The 19,352-nt window shown below is 52.0% G+C and overlaps 1 protein-coding gene across 6 annotated transcripts; it reads left to right on the top strand.

Annotated features, from left to right (window-relative positions):
- The first annotated feature begins 28 nt into the window (after window positions 1-28).
- Window positions 29-18,211, top strand: VPS33B (VPS33B late endosome and lysosome associated). Of its 6 annotated transcripts, XM_006932253.5 has the most exons (24): window positions 29-508; window positions 636-878; window positions 2,188-2,268; window positions 2,629-2,690; window positions 3,800-3,849; window positions 4,745-4,812; window positions 9,369-9,414; window positions 10,426-10,520; window positions 10,800-10,904; window positions 11,312-11,408; window positions 11,630-11,707; window positions 11,910-11,983; window positions 12,262-12,348; window positions 12,538-12,628; window positions 13,013-13,087; window positions 13,364-13,428; window positions 13,551-13,605; window positions 14,846-14,892; window positions 15,435-15,567; window positions 16,160-16,233; window positions 16,988-17,089; window positions 17,280-17,355; window positions 17,450-17,566; window positions 17,841-18,211. In XM_006932253.5, exons 2-24 carry the CDS (start codon window positions 783-785, stop codon window positions 17,918-17,920), a joined length of 1,854 nt encoding a protein of 617 aa, XP_006932315.1. In that variant the 5' UTR covers window positions 29-508; window positions 636-782; the 3' UTR covers window positions 17,921-18,211. The 6 variants fall into 6 exon arrangements, with proteins under 6 accessions (XP_006932315.1, XP_044914718.1, XP_003986849.1 ...); XM_045058783.1 differs by lacking the exon at window positions 29-508 and having other exon boundaries at window positions 529-878; XM_019831855.3 differs by lacking the exon at window positions 29-508 and having other exon boundaries at window positions 530-878; window positions 2,114-2,268.
- The last annotated feature ends 1,141 nt before the right edge of the window (window positions 18,212-19,352 follow it).

Genomic DNA, 19,352 nt, shown 5'->3' with positions numbered 1-19,352 from the left:
GGGACTTAGCTTCCATTGGATCCTAACGCTTTCCCCTTCTTTTCTCCGCCGCATCCCATCTCTCTGCGTCTTGCCTCCTGCAGCTGGGAAGCCAGAGCGCTCCCAGTTGGCGGCCAAGTTTGTGGAATAGATTTGACTGACAGCCAAGATCCCCAGAGATCAGTGCCCTCCGGACTCCGAGTCGGCCTCGCCCATTTTACGAAGTTCTCAAAATCTAGCAAGTGTCCAACCCTCGCTTGCGCGAACTGGGAGAATTGGGTGTACCCTTAAAAATTAGTTTAAGATGTCATCCTTTTATGATAGGAACCCTCCCCTCTGGCCAGGTATGAGACTGGAACGTTTACCCGTTGCTCCCGCGTTTTTAACTGTCCCTTCCAGGACGCCGTCCCTTTCCCGATACGCTAAGCGCTGGTCGAACGCACGGGACTTCCGGGAGGTCTAGGAAGTCGCTTCGCTCTCTGGCAGGAGGCGGGGTTCTTCCCGCACACGCCGCGAAAGAAACCTGCGGGTGTAAACCGGAACCTGGGACGGGGGGAGTGGACCAGGGAGGGGCGGGTCGGTCCCGGGGCTGCTGATCTGGACGAGTGTCCTCCGACGCTGCGGCTGTCTGACCGACAGGTGGCCATTCATTCCAGTGCAGGAGCGAGAGCCCCTTCGGGGGGCTCTTTCGAACGGTGCCCAAGCCCGAAGGAGCGCCGCCCTGCGCTTAGCCTGGGCTGCTGCCGACTTTCTCCGAGCGGAGGGCGTCCCCCTTGCACGCTGCGGCTCCGGTTTTCGCTGCCATGGCTTTTCCCCATCGGCTGGACGCCCCAGAGCTACCTGACTTCTCCATGCTCAAGAGACTGGCCCGAGACCAGCTCATCTATCTGCTGGAGCAGGTCAGTGCCCGCCACGCCTGGGGCCTTTTCCGCATCAACAGTTTAGCGCTCGCTGCACGCGTTGTTCTTTCTTGCGGAGTCCCTTGGTCTGGGTCCAGGCCCTTGGTATTGTCCTTGGAGTTTCTATAGCAGGTCCAAAAATGAAGCATTTAGGGAGGAAAACCAGAGGGCAGTAAGAGCTGCTTGGGACCTGACGCACAGTTCATGAAAGTCACCCGTTTTTCGTAGAGGCAAGGGAGACCAGTCGTGCCCCGCATCACCGGGGATGGAGAGATGGTTAAGACATCTTTGTCGTTAGGGATTTACTCTAGTAGGAGCCCTGTGAAGCGCAAATTAACCACATAGGTGATATCACGTGGTAAACGGGTGACAGCTAGAGTGTCAGAAGCATTCAGAACAAGCAGCCATTTCTGGTTGGAGTGGTCGGGAGTTTCAAGGATTCTAGCATTGTGAGGAATAAGCATATTCTCCTTGGAAATGGAGGACGGTGTTCCAGGCAGATAGACTGGTTGGTAGGAGCAAAGTTGAGGAATCAGGGAAGGACAAGGCATTTACAGGGAAGAGAGCAATCAGCAATTATGCAGTAGGCTTTAGGACCCACTGAAGATTTTCTTTCCCCACTTAACTGCGTGAAGCAATGCTTGAAGATGGCTCATAGCCATGTGTGGAGTGGGGTAACCTGGGCAACAAGAGAAACGCTAGCTGGGAGACCATTGATGAGGCAAAATTAGTGACAGTGGGAATGAAGGGAAGTGATGGATTTTCAGTCGGGGCGGAAGAAGACTCAAAGGTCTACTGATTGTTCGTGAAGGTGGAGAGAGAAGCAAAGCTGAACTTGAGATTTTTATCTTGTCTTACTTGGAAAATAATGTTGTTGCTATAGTGGTAATGGGTTATATGCTTATTTATTTGTTTAATGTCCATGTTCCCCACTAGATTAGAAGGTCCTTGAGGACGTCTGTTTTGTTCAACACTGCCTCCAATGAGTCCGTAGTGAAGAATCAAGCAATGGCATGTGCTTAATAAATGTATATATTTATATATATATGTGTTGAGTGACAGGCCTTAACCTTGGAAAGAAGGTGAAATAATTTTCTACTGGTACAGGAAATGAGAAGACAGACGGGGTGAATATATAAAGAAATGTCCAGTGTGGATATAGACAATGAATAAGGTGCTGGAGTAGATGATATGATGCCCCCCACACTCCCAACTCGGTCTGTGCTTTTATTAAGTGGATGGCTGGACAGGCTCTCAGCTGAGGGAGCGTGTGGGACCTGTGAGTGACCCAAGATACTGTGTCCTTCAGCTCCCGGGGAAAAAAGACTTGTTCATTGAGGCAGATCTCATGAGCCCTTTGGATCGTATCGCCAATGTCTCCATCTTGAAGGTACCTGCCCCTCTTCCCAGTGGACTCTGGCCCCTCTTTCCTCATTAAGCAGTTTTGCTTTTGATGAGCAGTACGAATTACTAAAGAGTGACTACCCTACTAGTAAACGCAGAGTAGCTGAATCGGGTGGATGAAGGGGGATCGATGCTATTGTTTGGATTGTTTTTGAATTGTTTGGTCTTGGTTTTTTGTTATTTTTTTCTGTTGCCAGCGTGAGGAAAGTTCGGTGGGATGGTCGTCAGGGAGGCAGTTTGATTCCTAGAAAGTACCACGAACAGGAGCCCTTACTGCTGTCCCCTTTGTGTCATGCTTTGGGTTTCAAGCACTTACATCCTTGGCCTTGTCGGCTTCTCTCTGTAGCAACATGAAGTAGACAAGCTGTACAAGGTGGAGAACAAGCCAGCCGTCAGCTCCAGTGAACAGTGAGTGTCTGGGAGAGTCCGTCCGGGCCCCAGGCTGGAGGAGGGCCCCGCACGTCTGCCCCCGGTCCGGCCTTGGCTGGAGCCTGGCGCCATGTTTGGGCTCTGGTTCATCTCCCTTCACTTCTACCAACTCACGCCTAGGTCATGCCGTGGCCTCGTAACTGGTCTCCCTTTCGGCACTTTCTCCCTCCCTTGTTCTCGTCTCTCTCTAATCCAGTCTGCCGTCGCTAAACCAGACTGATTAATCGTCCAAAAATATTTCCACTATGCTCCTCACAGGAACCTCCAAGGCTCCCCTTACTTACCGAGTGAAGTCCAGATTGACCGTCACAGATTCCAAGGCTGTCTGCAGCACGGCTCATGCTGCCTTTCCAGCCTCGTCTGTCACTTGTCCCCTCAAGCCTCTACTTGACACACACACACACAAACACACACACACACACACACACACGCCACCCAGCTATGCCTTTGCCCCCTGCCCTGGGCCACTCCATTCACTGCGTGCAGTTCTCTCCTGCCCTCACTGCTCCTGCGAAAACCACCCAGCCTTCAGAGCCCGGTGCCACCTGCTCCATGAAGCTCTGGGTCGCCCTTCCACTCCTGGGGGCTTTTCTCCTCCTCCGCATTTCCCTGGTGTTTAGTATCTGTCCTGTTCACCTGGCACTCGGTCGCATACAGCCTGTTGTCTGGCCTATGTTTTTATTTTGTTTGTTTTTCTATCGTAAGTAACATTTATCCTCCTTTAGAGGAAAATACCCCAATTTGAAAAACACTATACTTTCTTGTGTTGTTTTTTAACACTTGATTATTAATATACTCCATACATACGTGCATCTCATTTTGCCCAGTAGATTGTAAATTATGGGAGAGCAGGAGCCCCTGGCACCCCCACCCCCACCCCGAGTGCCGGTGTAGCTGTTGTACGGAAGGGAGTCTTCTGTAGGCCAGGGGAGCCTGGTCGAGCTTTGGCTCGGCTGAGAACGGTAGGCCCGGCAACACAAGCAGATGGTGAGAGAGTTCACGTTTCAGTTTCTCCCAAGCTGCCATCACCGCCTCCATGACTTTCCTTCACTGCGGCTTTCTGGTTCTTTTCCCTTTCTCTCCCGCAGGTTGTGCTTCTTGGTCAGACCGCGGATCAAGAACATGCGATACGTTGCCAGTGAGTATGCCATGGTGCTGCGTGTAACTAAGACCTGGGAAGGAGTGGCCAAGATTAAGGGCTTGGGCCGTGAGGACCTTTTAACATTTATTTATTTTTGAGACAGAGAGAGACAGAGCATGAATGGGGGGAGGGCCAGAGAGAGAGGGAGACACAGAATCCGAAGCAGGCTCCAGGCTCTGAGCTGTCGGCACAGAGCCTGATGCGGGGCTCGAACTCACGGACCGTGAGATTGTGACCTGAGCGAAGTCGGACGCTCAACCGACTGAGCCACTCAGGTGCCCCACGTGAGGACCTTTTAAAAGAAAAGATGGTTCGAGGGGCTCCTGGGTGGCGCATTCGGTTAAGCGTCTGTTTAGCTCAGGTGGTGATCATGTGTTCCATGGGTTCGAGCCCCATGTCGGGCTTTGGGCTGACAGTGGGCTTTGGCCTGCTTGGGATTCTCTCTCCCTCTCTCTCTCTCTTTGCCCCTCCCCCACTTGCTCTGTCTCTCTCTGTCTCTGTCTAAATAAAGAAGCTTAAAAAAAAACCCACTTTAAAAAGAAAAGATGTGGGGCGCCTGGGTGGCTCAGTTGGTTAAGCGTCCGACTTCAGCCAGGTCACGATCTTGCGGTTTGTGAGTTCGAGCCCCGCGTCGGGCTCTGGGCTGATGGCTCAGAGCCTGGAGCCTGCTTCCAATTCTGTGTCTCCCTCTCTCTCTGCCCCTCCCCCGTTCATGCTCTGTCTCTCTCTGTCCCAAAAATAAAAATAAACGTTAAAAAAAAATTAAAAAAAAAAAAAAGAAAAGAAAAGATGTTTCGAGTTGGCCATACCACTTGTAGAGGATATCCGCTTCCTTGCTTCTAGTCTAACAAATGGCCCATGGCTTTCTGGATTGCGTTCCTTGTGTCTGTAGGTCTCGTCAATGCTGACAAGTTGGCTGGCCGAACTCGGAAATACAAAGTGATCTTCAGCCCTCAGAAGGTGAGTCTGGGTGCTGGTGGGAATAGGAGAAGGTAGATCAAGATGGAAGGCTGGGAAGGGGCCGGGGCCCAATAGCCGTATCTCCTGCGAAGCAAACTATGTGACTGAACAAAATACCCGTCCTGGTCTTGTCATTGACATGGTCCTTACCGTTTAGCGGAGGGTCTGTCATCAAACTGCCCCAGTTAAGGACTGTGGAATTGTGAGAGGTGGCCTCTACGTAGACTTCTTGTGAAGTAGAACCTGCTGTGTATCCCTTCTCACACAAATTTCTGTACTGTAAGTTGCACTGTCTTATGGTTTCAGTGACTTTCTTCTTCTATCCCTTTAATAATAAATACAATAAGTCATTACCCGCCCCCCCCCCCCCCCCGCACCCCCTGTCATGCTCATCCAAGGCATGTGGCCAGCTGCCTCCGGGTTACTAGAACTATACCGATATACTTTGGAAAAGCCTTTTCTTACACGAGAAAGGAACCTTAGAGACCATTGAACTCCACCCCAGCTTTGAGCAGCAGAGGGAAGTAAGGCCCACGGTCCCACAGGAGTTAGCACGACCAGGCTAGGTCTCTTCCATCCTTTTTAGCTCAGTACTTGTAGTGTTTGGTGACCTGCCGTGGCTCCTCCGTTTCCTGAGTCCATCCAACTCTGCTCTCACCGCCACGTCAGCAAGGTGCATCATGGGTACATCCTCCGTCTTACTGATGAGAAGGAATGATGTACCAGGTCTTTGCACTGCCTGCCCTAGGCCTATAAAGCTGTACCAAATAGTGCATGTCGCATGTAGAGCAGATGGAAATTAAGGTTGAAAGGACAGAGGCTTATTCTTTTTCAATTTTCCCCAAAAAACTAGAGAAAATGGAAGCGGTAGCTAAGACTAATAAAACCAAAGTGCTGTGAATCCTTGCTTAGCTCTGATTAACTGTGTGATCTTGGATGGGGTTCCTCAGTGCTCTGTGTCCCAGTTTTCCCATCTATGAGATGGAGTTGATAGTAGTACTTACCTCTCTTTTTTATAACAGGGCTGAGCATTTTCACTTTTTGTTATTTTAATTTCGGTATAGTTAACATACAGCGTAATTAGTTTTAGGTGTGTAAGGCAGTGAGTCACCAGTTCCATACATCACCCTGTGCTCATCACAAGCTCCCTCCTTACTCCCCATCACCTGTTTCCCCCGTCTCCCCACGCATCTCCATCTGATGACCGTCAGCGTGTTATCTGTAGTTAAGAGTGTTTCTCGGTTCATGTCTGTCTCTCTTTTGTTTTCCCTTTGCTCATTCGTTCGTTAAATTCCAGAAGTGAGGGGCGCCTGGGTGGCTCAGTCGGGTAAGCGTCCGACTCTTGATTTCAGCTCATGTCTTGATCCTCTGGTTGTGAGATTGAGCCCCACATCGGGCTCTGCACTGATAGTGTGGAGCCTGCTTGGGATTCTCTCTCTCTGTCTCTGTCTGCCCCATCCCGCATGCTCTCTCTCTCTCTCTCTCAAAAATAAATAAATAAACATAAAAAAATTCCACATATGATTGAAATCATATGGTATTTGTCTTTCTTTGACCGACTTATTTCTCTTAGCGTTACACTTTTTAGATCCATCCGTGTCGTTGCAAATGGCAAGTAGTTACCTCACTTGATTTAAATGGCTTTTCAACATTTATTGTGAAATCACAGGCTTATATTGTTTTCTTATCATGTGAAAGGAATAAGAAGAAAGAGTCAGTGATCTTCCATTGAAGATCACTTGAAAATTTGTCGAAGAGTCTTACAGCTGTTTATTCTGTTTAGAAATACAGATATTTCAAGTATAACATCATTACCAGGGCAAGAAATTATTGAGTATGATAACTGTTCGGAGTTACAGGTTACTTTTTAATGTTATTAAAGGAGCTGTGGCAGTAAATTCCAGCTTTTGGAGTCTTACAAAACCCCTTTTTTCAAAGTGTACTTCCAAGGACAGATTTGTTTAAATGGGATAGAACAAGTTGGTAATAGTTTCAAATAATCCTACAAGCCTCCCTCTTATACAGGAAAACAAAATCGGTATTTCAGTGAATCTTCTCCATCTCACATCCTAACTAATCAGATTCTTTGACCGAATTTTCTGTCACTGAACCACCTCTTTCTCAGTAGCCATAGCAAAGAGGTTATCTCTCTCTCTTCCTGAGACTCCTCTTCTTAATTATGAAGATTGGCAGTTGTCGATCTGGGCTCTGGAACTCTCAGCCCTAAAAGTAGGCCTACAGTTTCAGTTTTACTGACAGAAATGAGTGAGAGATGGGGCACCTGGCTGTCTCAGTCCATAGAGCACATGACTCTTGATCTCAGGGTTGTGACTTCAAGCCCCACATTGGGTGTAGAGCCTCCTTTATTTTTTATTTTTCTTAAAAATTTTTTTCTAATGTTTATTTTTGAGAGAGAGAGAGAGAGAGAGAGAGAGAGGGCGAGAATGGGGGAGGGGCAGAGAGAAAAGGAGACACAGAATCCAAAGTAGGCTCCAAGCTCTGAGCTATCAGCACAGGGCCCCACGCGGGGCTCAAACTCAGTAACTGCTTCAAGATCATGACTTGAGCCGAAGTCAGTCGTTTAACCAACTGAGCCACCCAGGTGCCCCAGAGCCTACTTTAAATTTTTTTTTTCAATGTTTTTTATTTATTTTGGGACAGAGAGAGACAGCGCATGAACGGGGGAGGGGCAGAGAGAGAGGGAGACACAGAATCGGAAACAGGCTCCAGGCTCCGAGCCATCAGCCCAGAGCCCGACGCGGGGCTCGAACCCCCGGACCGGGAGATCGTGACCTGGCTGAAGTCGGACGCTTAACCGACTGCGCCACCCAGGCGCCCCCCCCCCCCCCCCGAGCCTACTTTAAAAAAAAAAGAAAAGAAAAGAAAGAAAGGGACACCTGGGTGGCTCTGTCGGTTAGGCATCCAATTCTTGGTTTCGGCTCAGGTCATGGTCTTGCAGTAAGTGAGTTCGAGCCCCACGTTGGGCTCTGCACTGACGTTGTGCAGCCTGCTTGGGACTCTCTCTTCTCTCTCTGTCCTTCCCCTGCTCTCTCTCAAAATAAATAAGCATTTTTTTTAAAAAGAAAAGAAATAAGTGAGGGATGAATAGGATTTTTCTGTGTAAAGTAAAATAAGGAACACGTAGCATTAATCTTCCACATCTTGTAGAGTCAGTCTAGGATTGTGAGAGGTAATCCTTATAAAGCGCTAAGGACAATGCCTAGCACGTGTAAAATGCTGAATGTACATTGGTACCATCATCGTCAGTATCAGATGATATGCTTCACTGTTCTCCTCATCGCCTCTAATTATTTTGCCTTCTTCCCACTGGTCTCAAAGGAGGAAGTGACTCTGGCCTCTTCCCCTCCCTGATCAGCTGGTTCACCTGTGTTCTTAGCCCTACATCCATGCTCCTTCTCTACCCTCTTGCTTTGTTAGGTAGACCTTTCTCTTCTGTCTTCAACCATGTCTGCCACTTTTTCTTTTTTTTTTTTTCTCTACTTTTTTTTAGTGTTTATTTATTTTTGAGAGAGAGACAAAGTGCGAGCAGGGGAGGGGCAGAGAGAGGGGGAGACACAGAATCCGAAGCAGGCTCCAGGCTCCGAGCTGTCAGCACAGGGCCCGACGTGGGGCTCGAACCCACGGACTGCCAGATCACGACCTTAAGCCGAAGTCGGACGCTTCACCGACTGAGCCCCCCAGGCGCCCCTGTGTCTGTGTCTTCTAGATGATCCTCCCTGCTTCGTGTCTTCTCCCTGTCGGGGGCCCTGCCTCCTGTTGTGTCCACACTTCTGTGAAGAGGTCTTGCCGCCGCTGCTCCCACACCCTCACGCCCACCTCGGTCTTTAAGCCGAGTCCTCCCAGGGCTCTGTTGTCAAATCCAGTGAGGCCTGGTTCATGCGCGTCCTAATGTCTCCAGCGTTGACACTGTTGCCCATTCTTCCTGAGACTCTGACCGTCCTGCCTTTAGAGGTGCTGCGTCCCCTGCTCCCCCCTCCATGCCACCCTTGTCTTCTCTCCAGGTCTCGCACGGTGTGCCCTTTTAATTTCCGTGTTCCCTAGAATCCTCCCCGTAGCTCTCGTGCCCCTCCCTGTTCTCTTCTCTCGCACACACCACTTACTTTAAACACCCTGTGCCGTTGACTCCCGGGCTGGATCCCCAGACCCCTCTCAGCGACTCCAGGGGTCCCCTGGACATGCGCTGACCAGCCTCTCCATGCCACCACCCCTTTCCTCCGAGGCGCGGTCGTGCCCTCCCTCGCACGTCTGTCTTTGGGACTCACCCTTCGGTCACAGCTGAAATACCTTCTCCTTTGTGCAGTTTTCCAGTTTCTCGGGGAGAGAGGAGCACTGGACTGAATACATAAATAAAGGGGATGAGAGGGAAACAAAGCCCTGGGCTAGACGGTCCCAGTGGTCCTCCCTGGCCGTCCGAGTCCACGTTCCCTTGTGGGTGCTGGGTTCAGTAGGTATTGTCCTCAGCAGCGACAGTGGAGCTCCAGAGACGGAAGCACAGAGAAGGCGGCGGTCACCGGCCACTCCCTCTTGTCTTTCAGTTTCACGCGTGTGAGATGGTGCTGGAGGAAGAGGGAGTCTATGGAGGTGAGAGAAGGCCACTGTGAGTGGAAACGGGGAGCGCGAAGAAGGGAATGATCGCTGGCTCCCTGTGTCTGCCTGCGGGCCTGGGAGGAGGGGAGGCTCCTGACGAGGGCGGGGCCGGAGAGGGCCCTAAAGGGAGGGCCGAGGGGGATGCCAGGTGCCGCCATTCCTACCTTCCGAGACTCCTTCCCGCAGGGAGAGCGCGCTCTCCATTCTGCTTGCCTCTGCATCCGGCACAGTGCTCCCCGTGCTCCTGGCTGGAACTCCGAACTCCGCCTGTGCCGGGACCCGGGGGCCTCCTTGGCCTCCTGTGGTTGCTCCCTCCCTCCCCCCTCCCCCTCACCGTGTGCTGCTGCCTCCTTTCCTCCTGCCTTGGCCACTTCACACATGCTGTTCCCGTTGCCTAGAATATTCTCCACCCTCAGCTTTTTTTTTTTCCATACCCAAATTTTACTCAAATTCTAAGCTTAAATGTCGCTTGTCTTTCCTCTGCCCCGGCACCCCTATACTCTTCCATGCTCCCTATAGTTGAGGTTCGATCCCTGAACATTTGTGCTCCTGGATTCCTCTTCTAGCTCCGTGGGGCACAGCCGTGATGAGATGTGTCTGGTGCGTTTCCACTAGATCGAGGTTCTCTCGCGGAAGATGGGGAGTGTGTCCGTTCCATTCACCACAGTACCCCCAGTGCCCCAGTGCCTGCGCCTGTGTGCCTTCCTGTCAGTGTTTGTCCACTAGGGAATGATGTTTCCTCAGCACTTTTGTTGGCGCCCTCACGCACACACACCCCTTACCACGTGGTGTGGCTGTGGTGTACGGGTCTCCTTTCGTTATCAGACCGTGAACTCCTTCAGGGCACAGACTCTGTCTTAAACTTATCTTTGGGTGTCCTGTGCTTCGTGTCATGCTGGGCATGTGGCAGGTGCTCCGATAATTCGGCATGACTGTGGGGACCGACCTTCTCAGCGCGGAGCCCCGTGCCTTCGGCAGGGAGACTCACGCCGTCTGTACCCGCAGATGTGAGCTGTGACGAATGGGCCTTTTCTTTGCTACCTCTTGATGTGGATCTGTTGAGCATGGAGCTCCCAGAATTTTTCAGGGACTACTTCCTGGTAAGTGCAGGGTCCTTGGGTCTTGGCATTGACGGGTGGGGACAAACATGGAGTCCAGTGGGCTACAGTGGGCCGGAAATACTGATGGAACCTTCCTTTAACTCGACATACTGGTTTCTAGATCAAATGCTACTGGTTGATGTCCGCAGGACTTGTTCTGGGGCCAATCAGAATGAAAGCTTTCAAGCAGTCCCCACACCCTGCCTTCCTGCCCTAGCCCCTCTCCAGATGGGTCTGCTGGCTTGGCCCATATCTTTGTGGCCCATATGGCCCCTGCAGGAGGGAGATCAGCGTTGGATCAACACCGTGGCGCAGGCCTTACACCTCCTCAGCACTCTGTACGGACCCTTCCCTAACTGCTACGGAATTGGCAGATGTGCCAAGGTGGGCACTGGCAGCAATCTTGTCCCGATAGCCCCCATTCCACCCGTTCTCTACCCACCAAGGACTGCCCATGGGCATGTGTGATAAGAGGTATATTCTTTAGCTTGCTTTTCTTGTTCTGGAATAGGTCCTCAGAGAGGAGGACTTGTGTGGCTAACGGAAAGGCCAGGGCCAGGGCCTCAGGGGTAACACTCCTACATGTCTTCCTTGGGGCCAAGGACATGCCTCTATGGGCATGGGGAGGGGCAAGGGGTGGGAACAGGTGCGGGTGCAAGAGTTCGTATTGTTAACAATTAGTTTCCCTCCTGGGGTCAAATAGAGGTGTCATGTGGAAAAGAGGGCTTCAGTAGGTGCGGGCTGTCACAGGGACCTGGACACAAGACTGGGAATTTCCTGGTCCCTGGCAGATGTCGTATGAATTGTGGAGGACACTGGAAGAGGAGGAGGATGGCGAAACCAAGGGCCGAAGGCCAGAAATTGGACACATCTTCCTACTGGACAGAGGTACGTTATACTCAGCACTCCCGTTGTCTTTGGACCCTCGGAGACGTGAGGATATGGCGAACGTGGCGGCCCAGATGGGATCCTCAGGTTGGGGCTGTGAATGCCATCGTTGATGGGGAGCGTGGCGCTTGGGCCCTCTGGAGGCACGGGAGCTGACGCGGAGTGAACTGGGTAGACGTATAGGTCCGGGAGGACCCTCATGGGTGGGGATCTCATTTCAGACGTGGACTTTGTGACGGCACTTTGCTCCCAGGTGGTTTACGAGGGCCTGGTGGATGACACGTTCCGCATCAAGTGTGGTGAGCGGCGTCCCGGCAAGATGGAGGTGGTGCTCGGCGGCCGGGGCCTCTTGCGTGGGGCAGGGCTGGTGGGAGAGCCCCAGACTCAGAGCCCACTGCTAGCTTCCAGATAGTTCAGGGACTTTTAATGGCAGTTCAGGAAAGGGTAGGAGAAAGAAGGCCTCAGCGGAGGTCCTCATAGCTGCTCCCTCTGCTCTCAAAGGAAGTGTCGATTTTGGCCCAGAAGTCACATCCTCTGACAGGAGCTTAAAGGTGCTACTCAATGCTGAGGACAAGGTGAGGGGATGGGTGCTGGCTGTGGGCTTGCCCGGGGCGTGGGCCCCGGCTCTGGGAGGGGAGGCTGAGCCTGTGGGAGAGGGATTCCCCACCGGGAGCGAGCACACCCCGAGCACGGAGCTGGTATTTGACACACACTTAGGAGATCAGCTCAGCTTTCTCCGTGATTTTGCTAGAACAGCTGGGAGCTGCTCTCGTGCGCTCATCACACTGCTCAGGGAGGAGGCGCTGGTTAGGTGTCTCTCTGGTAAGTCGTTGCCGTCTTGTTCCCCTTGCAGGTGTTTAATGAGATTCGTAATGAACACTTCTCCAACGTCTTTGGCTTTTTGAGCCAGAAGGCCCGGAACTTACAGGCTCAGTATGACGTGAGGCTCTAGGCCGGGGTCCTCTGTTCTGTTTCCCCAGTGGCTTCCCAAGGCTGCTGCCCTTCGGCTCCCTTCTGATACGACGACAGCCCCCTGTCTTTTCTCTTGCATCGGGGGGATCCGGGGGAGGGGGGTGGCTGCTCATGTCTGAGGGCCGGGAGAGGCTGACGTTAGGGGATCTTCCGCCAGCGCCGGAGAGGCATGGACATCAAGCAGATGAAGAACTTCGTGTCCCAGGAGCTCAAGGGACTGAAACAGGAGCACCGCCTGCTGAGCGTCCGTAGGTTTCATGAGGGGAGGGCGAAGGGATGCCTCAGAGATCTCTCCCAAGAGAGGAGCTCTCTGTTCACCCAGCACACAGTGATCTTGCTTGGTCTGACATGGGAAGAGGGGCTTCTGCATTTTGCCTTAAGAAGTTTTGTTTGTTTGTTCGTTTGTTTTGTATACTTCTATAGGTTTAACGGCAGTAACGATTACAACGTTAGATAATTTTATTACATAGTTGAAGCGCCAGGTAGCATTCTAACTAATTTATACGCACTCTCTCACGTAATCACATAACTGTCTCCAACATGGCCAGTAAGAAGTTTTTATTCTTCTGGACATAAAGGCACATCTTTTTAGAACCAGGAGTACGTCAGCTCGCTTTTTGTCCTATCTGTAGATATCGGGGCCTGTGAATCCATCATGAAGAAGAAGACCAAACAGGACTTCCAGGAGCTCATCAAGACTGAGCACGGTAGCTGCGGCGGTCCTGCTGGGCTCCTGCCCCTGCTGAGGCTTCCCTTGCTCCCAGCCCCATCCCACCCGGCAGAGATGCCTTCTGGCTCCTTTTGGCCGATGCTGGCTGTGGGGAGTGCTGCTTCCTGCTAGAAGTTTGGGGGTCCTTAACCCACCCCAAGGATGGAGAAAGATGGGGAGGCAGACACCTGTTAGCAGAGGTGGCAACCCCCCCGCCCCGCTACCTTCCTCCCCACCCCAGCCCCATAACAGGCTCCCCTGTGTTTACTCACAGCGCTGCTGGAGGGCTTCAACATCCGGGAGAGCACCAGCTACATTGAAGAACACATAGACCGGCAGGTGAGCAGGTGGCCGGGGTTCCGGGAACGGTGTTTTGTGGTGGGGTTGGCCTCCAGCGGGCGGAAGGGAGAGAACGTATGTCCTGAAACTTGAACTGTCTTTGACTCTTTCTTCCCGTGTAGGTGTCGCCTATAGAGAGCCTTCGCCTCATGTGCCTTTTGTCCATCACTGAGAATGGTGAGCCCCTGGAACCGAAGACGCCAGATTGCAAAACTGTACCTTAGGGATGGCAGAAATCATTTTGAAGGACGGAGACGAATGTCCTAGCAGACAGAACGTTTCCCAGTAATTTGGGTTCTTTCCCCTGTAAAATAAAGCAGTTTTTGTTCTGAGTGAGACACCCCAGGTCCTAATTTATCATCCCGACCCTAAGCAGGACCACAGCCAAGCTCCCAAAACAGGCCCCGTCACATCGTAGGACCGCAGAGGCTTAGCGCAGAGTGGCATTTATTCCATCTGGCCTCCTGCCTTCAACGAGGTTTCCTAATGAAGATACAGTCCAGGAAAAGGGGACAGCCTTTTGGAATTGCACAAACATTTCCAAAAGCTCAGATCCTGCGACCTTTTGTGGCAGACCTTTTACCTGCTTATGCAGCCTTTTCACCTGCTTTTTTTTCAGCGGGAAGTATAGTTGGCACACGACGTCACGTTAGTTTCAGGTGTGCGGCACCGTGCGCGTGACGCTGGGCTCCCCACCAGGGCAGCTACCGCCTGTCACCATACAGCGCTGTTACAGTGCCATTGACTATTCCCCGTGCTGTGCCATTCTTCCCCGTGACTTACTCATCCGCGGCCGGAGGCACCTTCCACTCCCTTCACCCTTTACGGCAACTCGTGTGTACGGCAGAAGCCGTCCAGGTGGGGACTAGTCTTCAAGGCTGCTTTCCGCCCCGAGGAGTGGTCAGCTTATTCTACATCTCCTTTGACTATCAGAGTCGCAAGCCCATTCTCCCTACCTCCCTGGAGGAAAGCATGGCAGGCTGCACTTTTGGACTTCATCTGAACATCTGTCCTATTCCTCGGTAGCGGTAAAGTGATTCGCAGTAGCGCTGGCCCAACGCAGGAAGAAACGCGCAGGAGCCCCCTCCCTCCTGCCGCATCCCTCCGCCACCCCCGCTGGGAGCAGCCCGCCTCCCCGCGTCCCTCCCTCGGCGCCCTGGCGGCTCAGGCAGGACTCTGCCATGGAACTCTCAGACCCAGGCTCTGTCTCTCACTGAGCAAGCTTAAATTTAAGAGTCAGTTTAGAATCGGCTGGATAGGATGCAAGGTTAACATTTACCGATTCCTTTCCTCCTGATTAAGGGTTTTTTTGGCAGCAAGAGGATGGTTGGGTGGGTGGGTGGGTGGGTGGTCTGACTGTAGATTTCAGGACACTTCAGCTGGTGTTTGCAGGAGCCTGTCTCCTCTTCCTTACCAGGTTTGATTCCCAAGGATTACCGATCTCTGAAAACACAGTATCTGCAGGTAAGGCCAGGAGAATGCACTCGGGGGAACTTGGTGGAGGAAGGTCATGGGACGTTCCTAAAAGACACAGAAGAAATGGCCCCTTTCCTGTCTGTGTCCCCGATTTGTTCCCCGTCTGCCTCCCTCTTAGAGCGTCTCAGGACGGTCACCTTTCAGCACGTGGAGACCCTCCCACGCCCTTGTCTCTCCCACTCTCGGTTCTCTTGGTGGATGGCCAGTGCTGGGAGAACTGGAGCCACAGAGCTGAGTTCTCACCCCTGGGACTCTCCCTCACTTCAGCACCTTGGAAGGCATTGATACAGCTTTCCTTCTAGGTCTTTCTCCAGTCTTACCTCATCTGTGAAGCCCTTCCCACCACCCTTACGTCAGTGACTTTCTCTGTTCTCTCTCAGTTCCGTGCTTTTTTTTTTCTTTTTTGTTTGCTGTTTGGTTATTTCTTCAGGGCACAGAATACATGACCCTTCTGTCCCTCACCTCCATATCACCCAATGTGATACGGTGTGGCGGGTGCGCAGTAAGTGGCTGAATTGCATTTTCTTCAGAGCTATGGCCCCGAGCACCTGCTAACCTTCTCCAATCTGCGGCGAGCGGGGCTCCTGACGGAGCAGGCCCCTGGGGACACCCTCACGGCCGTGGAGAGTAAAGTGAGCAAGCTGGTGACGGACAAGGCTGCAGGTGAGCACAGGGCACGGGTAGCCCCTTCCTTGGCCCGAGTCCCCTCTTCTCACAACAGGCAGAGCACCCCGGGAGGGAGAGAATGAGCTGGGGGAGAACGGGATTCTTCACTCTCACTGTCATTACCGCTGCTGCCGCCGCGAGCAGGTTCCACGTATTGTCCACTTACTGAGTACTAAGACCCTTTAGGTAACAGTTTGTCAATCCTCACAAAGTAAATTCATAATCTCCATTTTATAGATAAGGCAACAGGCTTAGAGAGGTTATGTGACTTGTTCAACATCCCTCAATAAGTCAGATTTGAGCCCAGGTCAGTTTGACTCCAAGGCCCACACACTTAGCCAGTAAGCGAGGTTCACCCTGGGGATTGCGCTTAGTAGATAGTTGGCACCCTGTAGGAGGAGGGAGACCGTGCTGGGGAGAAGGGTGGTGATGTCTTGATCGGGTCTAGGGAATTCTAGGTGAATGGCTTTGAGGAGAGTCTTGAGACGTGAGCGGTCCCGCCGTTTGTCATTTCCTGAGTGCTTTCACCTGTGGCGATGTCATGACCCTGTAGACCTTAAATGAAATCCAGCACAGATTTCCTTCCCAGGGAAGATTACTGATGCCTTCAGTTCTCTGGCCAAGAGGAGCAATTTTCGTGCCATCAGTAAGAAGCTGAATTTGGTACGTAGGATCAGGACAGACGGGGCAGCCGTGGGTCCAGTCCTTTGTGGAGTGCTTTGAATTCACACAGACCTCTCTGTTGTTTTGTTCTTACAAAGATCCTTGTGTTCAGTAGCGTTACAGCATGAGCTTAATTTAATAATGAGACAAGCAAGGCACAGGGCACTGGGGTGGCTCAGTCGGTTAAGCGTCTGACTTCAGCTCAGGTCATGATCTCACAGTTCGTGAGTTCGAGCCCCGTGTCGGGCTGTGTACTGACAGCTCAGAGCCTGGAGCCTGCTTCAGATTCTGTGTCTCCCTCTCGCTCTCTGCCCTTCGCCCGCTCCCACTCTGTGTGTTTCTCTTTATCTCAAAACTAAACATTGAAAAAATTAAAAAGTAACGAGACAAGACACAAAGATTCATTTACTTAATAAACATGTAACAAGCACCCGCCAATGCCAGAGGATAGGCTGAGTGCCACGTCAGCGACAGACCTGTCCCACGTCACCAAGAAATCAGCAAAGGGGCATCTTTCTTTTCAGCCCTTCACAGGGAACGTGGGGAGCTCATTCAAGGGAATCAGTGGATACTGAACAAAAGCTTTAATCTTTGGTTATGGAGTCTTTTTCCTTTTTTTAAATGGGGATTTTGCCAGTTTTCCCCTTATTTGAAATAAGAACTGTTTTGGGCGATATGCTACTTTTCCCTGACTGCATAAAGGGCTGGAGGGATGAGTTGTCACACGCCTCACATAGTCCCCTTTACCCCTTAGATCCCACGCGTGGATGGCGAGTATGACCTGAAAGTGCCGCGGGACATGGCATATGTCTTCAGTGGCGCTTACGTGCCCCTCAGCTGCCGAGTCATTGAGCAGGTGAGGACAGGCGACCCGCTCCCATTCATACTCCGCACTCTGCTTTCTCTGGCCGCCTGGCCTGTCCCGACTGTTAGCCGCCCCGGTAACTAACAAGAGAAGCGACGGTCACCTGCCGCCTCCCTCCTTTCCCAGGCCTGACACTGTCTCGGGCTTGAAAGCGGTGCCTGTGCCCCCCCCTCCCCCCCAGGTGCTGGAGCGGCGGAGCTGGCAGGGTCTGGACGAGGTGCTGAGGCTGCTCAACTGCAGCGAGTTGGCGTTCACAGGTGCGTGGCATTGACCGTGCGGGCGGGGCGGGCGCCAGCAGCGGGTGGAGGCGGGCACCGCGCCACACACGAGTGTCTGCTCTGATCTTCGCAGACATGACCAAGGAAGACAAGGCTTCCAGCGAGTCCTTGCGCCTCATCTTGGTGGTCTTCCTGGGTGGCTGCACGTTCTCTGAGATCTCAGCTCTCCGCTTCCTGGGCAGAGAGAAAGGTAAGAGAGAGCAGAAGGTGGGATGTGGGGGACAAGGGGCAGTGCTCAGGAAGGCTCCTCGACTGGCCCCGGCACCGCTCGCCGGTCTGGCTGTGGGCGGGATAGCAGGGCGCCCTTTCCACCGAGTGCTGCAAGCCGTCGTGTGCGGGACCGGGGCGCGGATGTGCCTGTGTCTGATCCAGCTGGGACCGTGGACCCGAGGGCTTGACGTGGCTGGTGCTGGGGGCCCGCGACCTGCTCTTAGTCACGGACGCCGGTGCTTTTGACTCCATAGGGTACAGGTTCATTTTTCTGACCACGGCAGTCACAAACAGTGCTCGCCTCATGGAAGCCATGAGTGAGGTGAAAGCCTGACGTTCTCCCTGCTGCTGTCAACGTCTTCCCTGGACACGTTCCCGAGGGGATGCAGGAATTGGTCCCAGCTGCTAATGTAGTGTCCACCAACCACCCTACTGGGAGCTGGGGAGCGCAGAACTTGTGTGGGCTTTAGCAGAAAGTTACTTGAGCAGAGCGTTCACTTCCTGCCCCCAGGAAATTTCTTTTTTGTTGATGAAGTGCAGCTTGTGCTGAAAAGAGGGGGAGGAAGAGGTACGTTTTGCTAAATCCTGTTTGAGTATCATTGTAAATAAAACCTCTGCTCTCAGATGTCATGTTTAGTCCTTGTCATGCACTTCTGTCTGCTCAGTGGAGTACAGGGGCGCCTTCCACTGGGGGTTCGTGTGTTCTCTGGCCTGGACTGTGCAGGAGCTCTGGGCCGGTCTGGTGCTCCCCGAAATTCACCCTGTACCAGAGTTTCTCCAACCCTAAAATGAGGTGGATGGATTAGATAGGTGATCAGTAAGCACCCTTCCAATTCTAAAAATCTGTAATTCATTATTCTTTCTTCCTTTTTCCTCCTTCCCTCCTCTCTCCATCCCTTCCTTCCTTCCTTCCTTCCTTCCTTCCTTCCTTCCTTCCTTCCTTCCTTCCTTCTTTTCTTTTTCTTTCTTTTTCTTTCTTTCTTTCTTTCTTTCTTTCTTTCTTTCTTTCTTTCTTTCTTTCTCTCTCTCTCTCTTTCTCTCTTTCTCTCTTTCTCTCTTTCCCTCCCTTCCTTCCTTCCTTCCTTCCTTCCTTCCTTCCTTCGTTCCTTCCTTCCTTCCTTCCTTCTGTAAAACTTCATCCAACGCAGGGCTCAGACTCATGACCCCAAGGTCAAGAGTTGCGTGCTCCACCAACTGAGCCAGCTAGGCACTTCTTGTGATTCATTATCCTTTTAGCAAAAATGTGTCCGTTACTGTTTTAACCTAAGAAGGCACTTCACTTTTAAGCATTTGTCTTTTATTACAGAATGAAAGCTCATGTCCTGTTAGAGCAGTTTCAGGCATTGGCAAACAGTGCTTCTAAAAAGGTCAGCAGTGCTCCCCAATTGATGATTTTAGTGGCCTTTCTCTCCCTTGATCTTTTTTTTTTAAAGGTTTATTTATTCATTTTGAGAGAGAGACAGAGAGAGAGGGAGCACACACTTGTGAGCAGGGGAGAGAGAAGGGGAGAGAGAGAGAATCTCAAGCAGGCTCCCTGCTGTTAGTGCAGAGCCCGATGCGGGGCTTGATCTCATGTTGAGATCATGACCTGAACCGAAATCAAGAGTCAGACATTTAACCGACTGAGCCAGCCAGGCTCAGCATTTAAAAACTGTGAGCTGTAACCACATCTGTGAGCCTCTTTTCAGTCCTCCTCTAACTTAACCTCACTGATAACTGCCTTTCCTTTCTCCCGTTCAGCTTCCATGATGCTCTTTTGTTGTCCT

Source organism: Felis catus, chromosome B3 (assembly GCF_018350175.1).
Source record: "Felis catus isolate Fca126 chromosome B3, F.catus_Fca126_mat1.0, whole genome shotgun sequence".
In the NCBI taxonomy this organism is placed as follows: Eukaryota; Metazoa; Chordata; class Mammalia; order Carnivora; family Felidae; genus Felis; species Felis catus.
Note: the sequence above shows the minus strand (reverse complement) of the source record. Positions and strands in the feature narration are given on the sequence as shown.

Bases quoted from the DNA above. Each gene is read 5' to 3' on its own strand.
- VPS33B (XM_006932253.5), top strand. From the start codon at position 783: ATGGCTTTTCCCCATCGGCTGGACGCCCCAGAGCTACCTGACTTCTCC. The intron at 12,349-12,537 runs GTGAGGCTCTAG...ATCTTCCGCCAG, and splicing joins ACTTACAGGCTCAGTATGAC to CGCCGGAGAGGCATGGACAT. The intron at 17,356-17,449 runs GTGCGTGGCATT...TGATCTTCGCAG, and splicing joins CAGCGAGTTGGCGTTCACAG to ACATGACCAAGGAAGACAAG.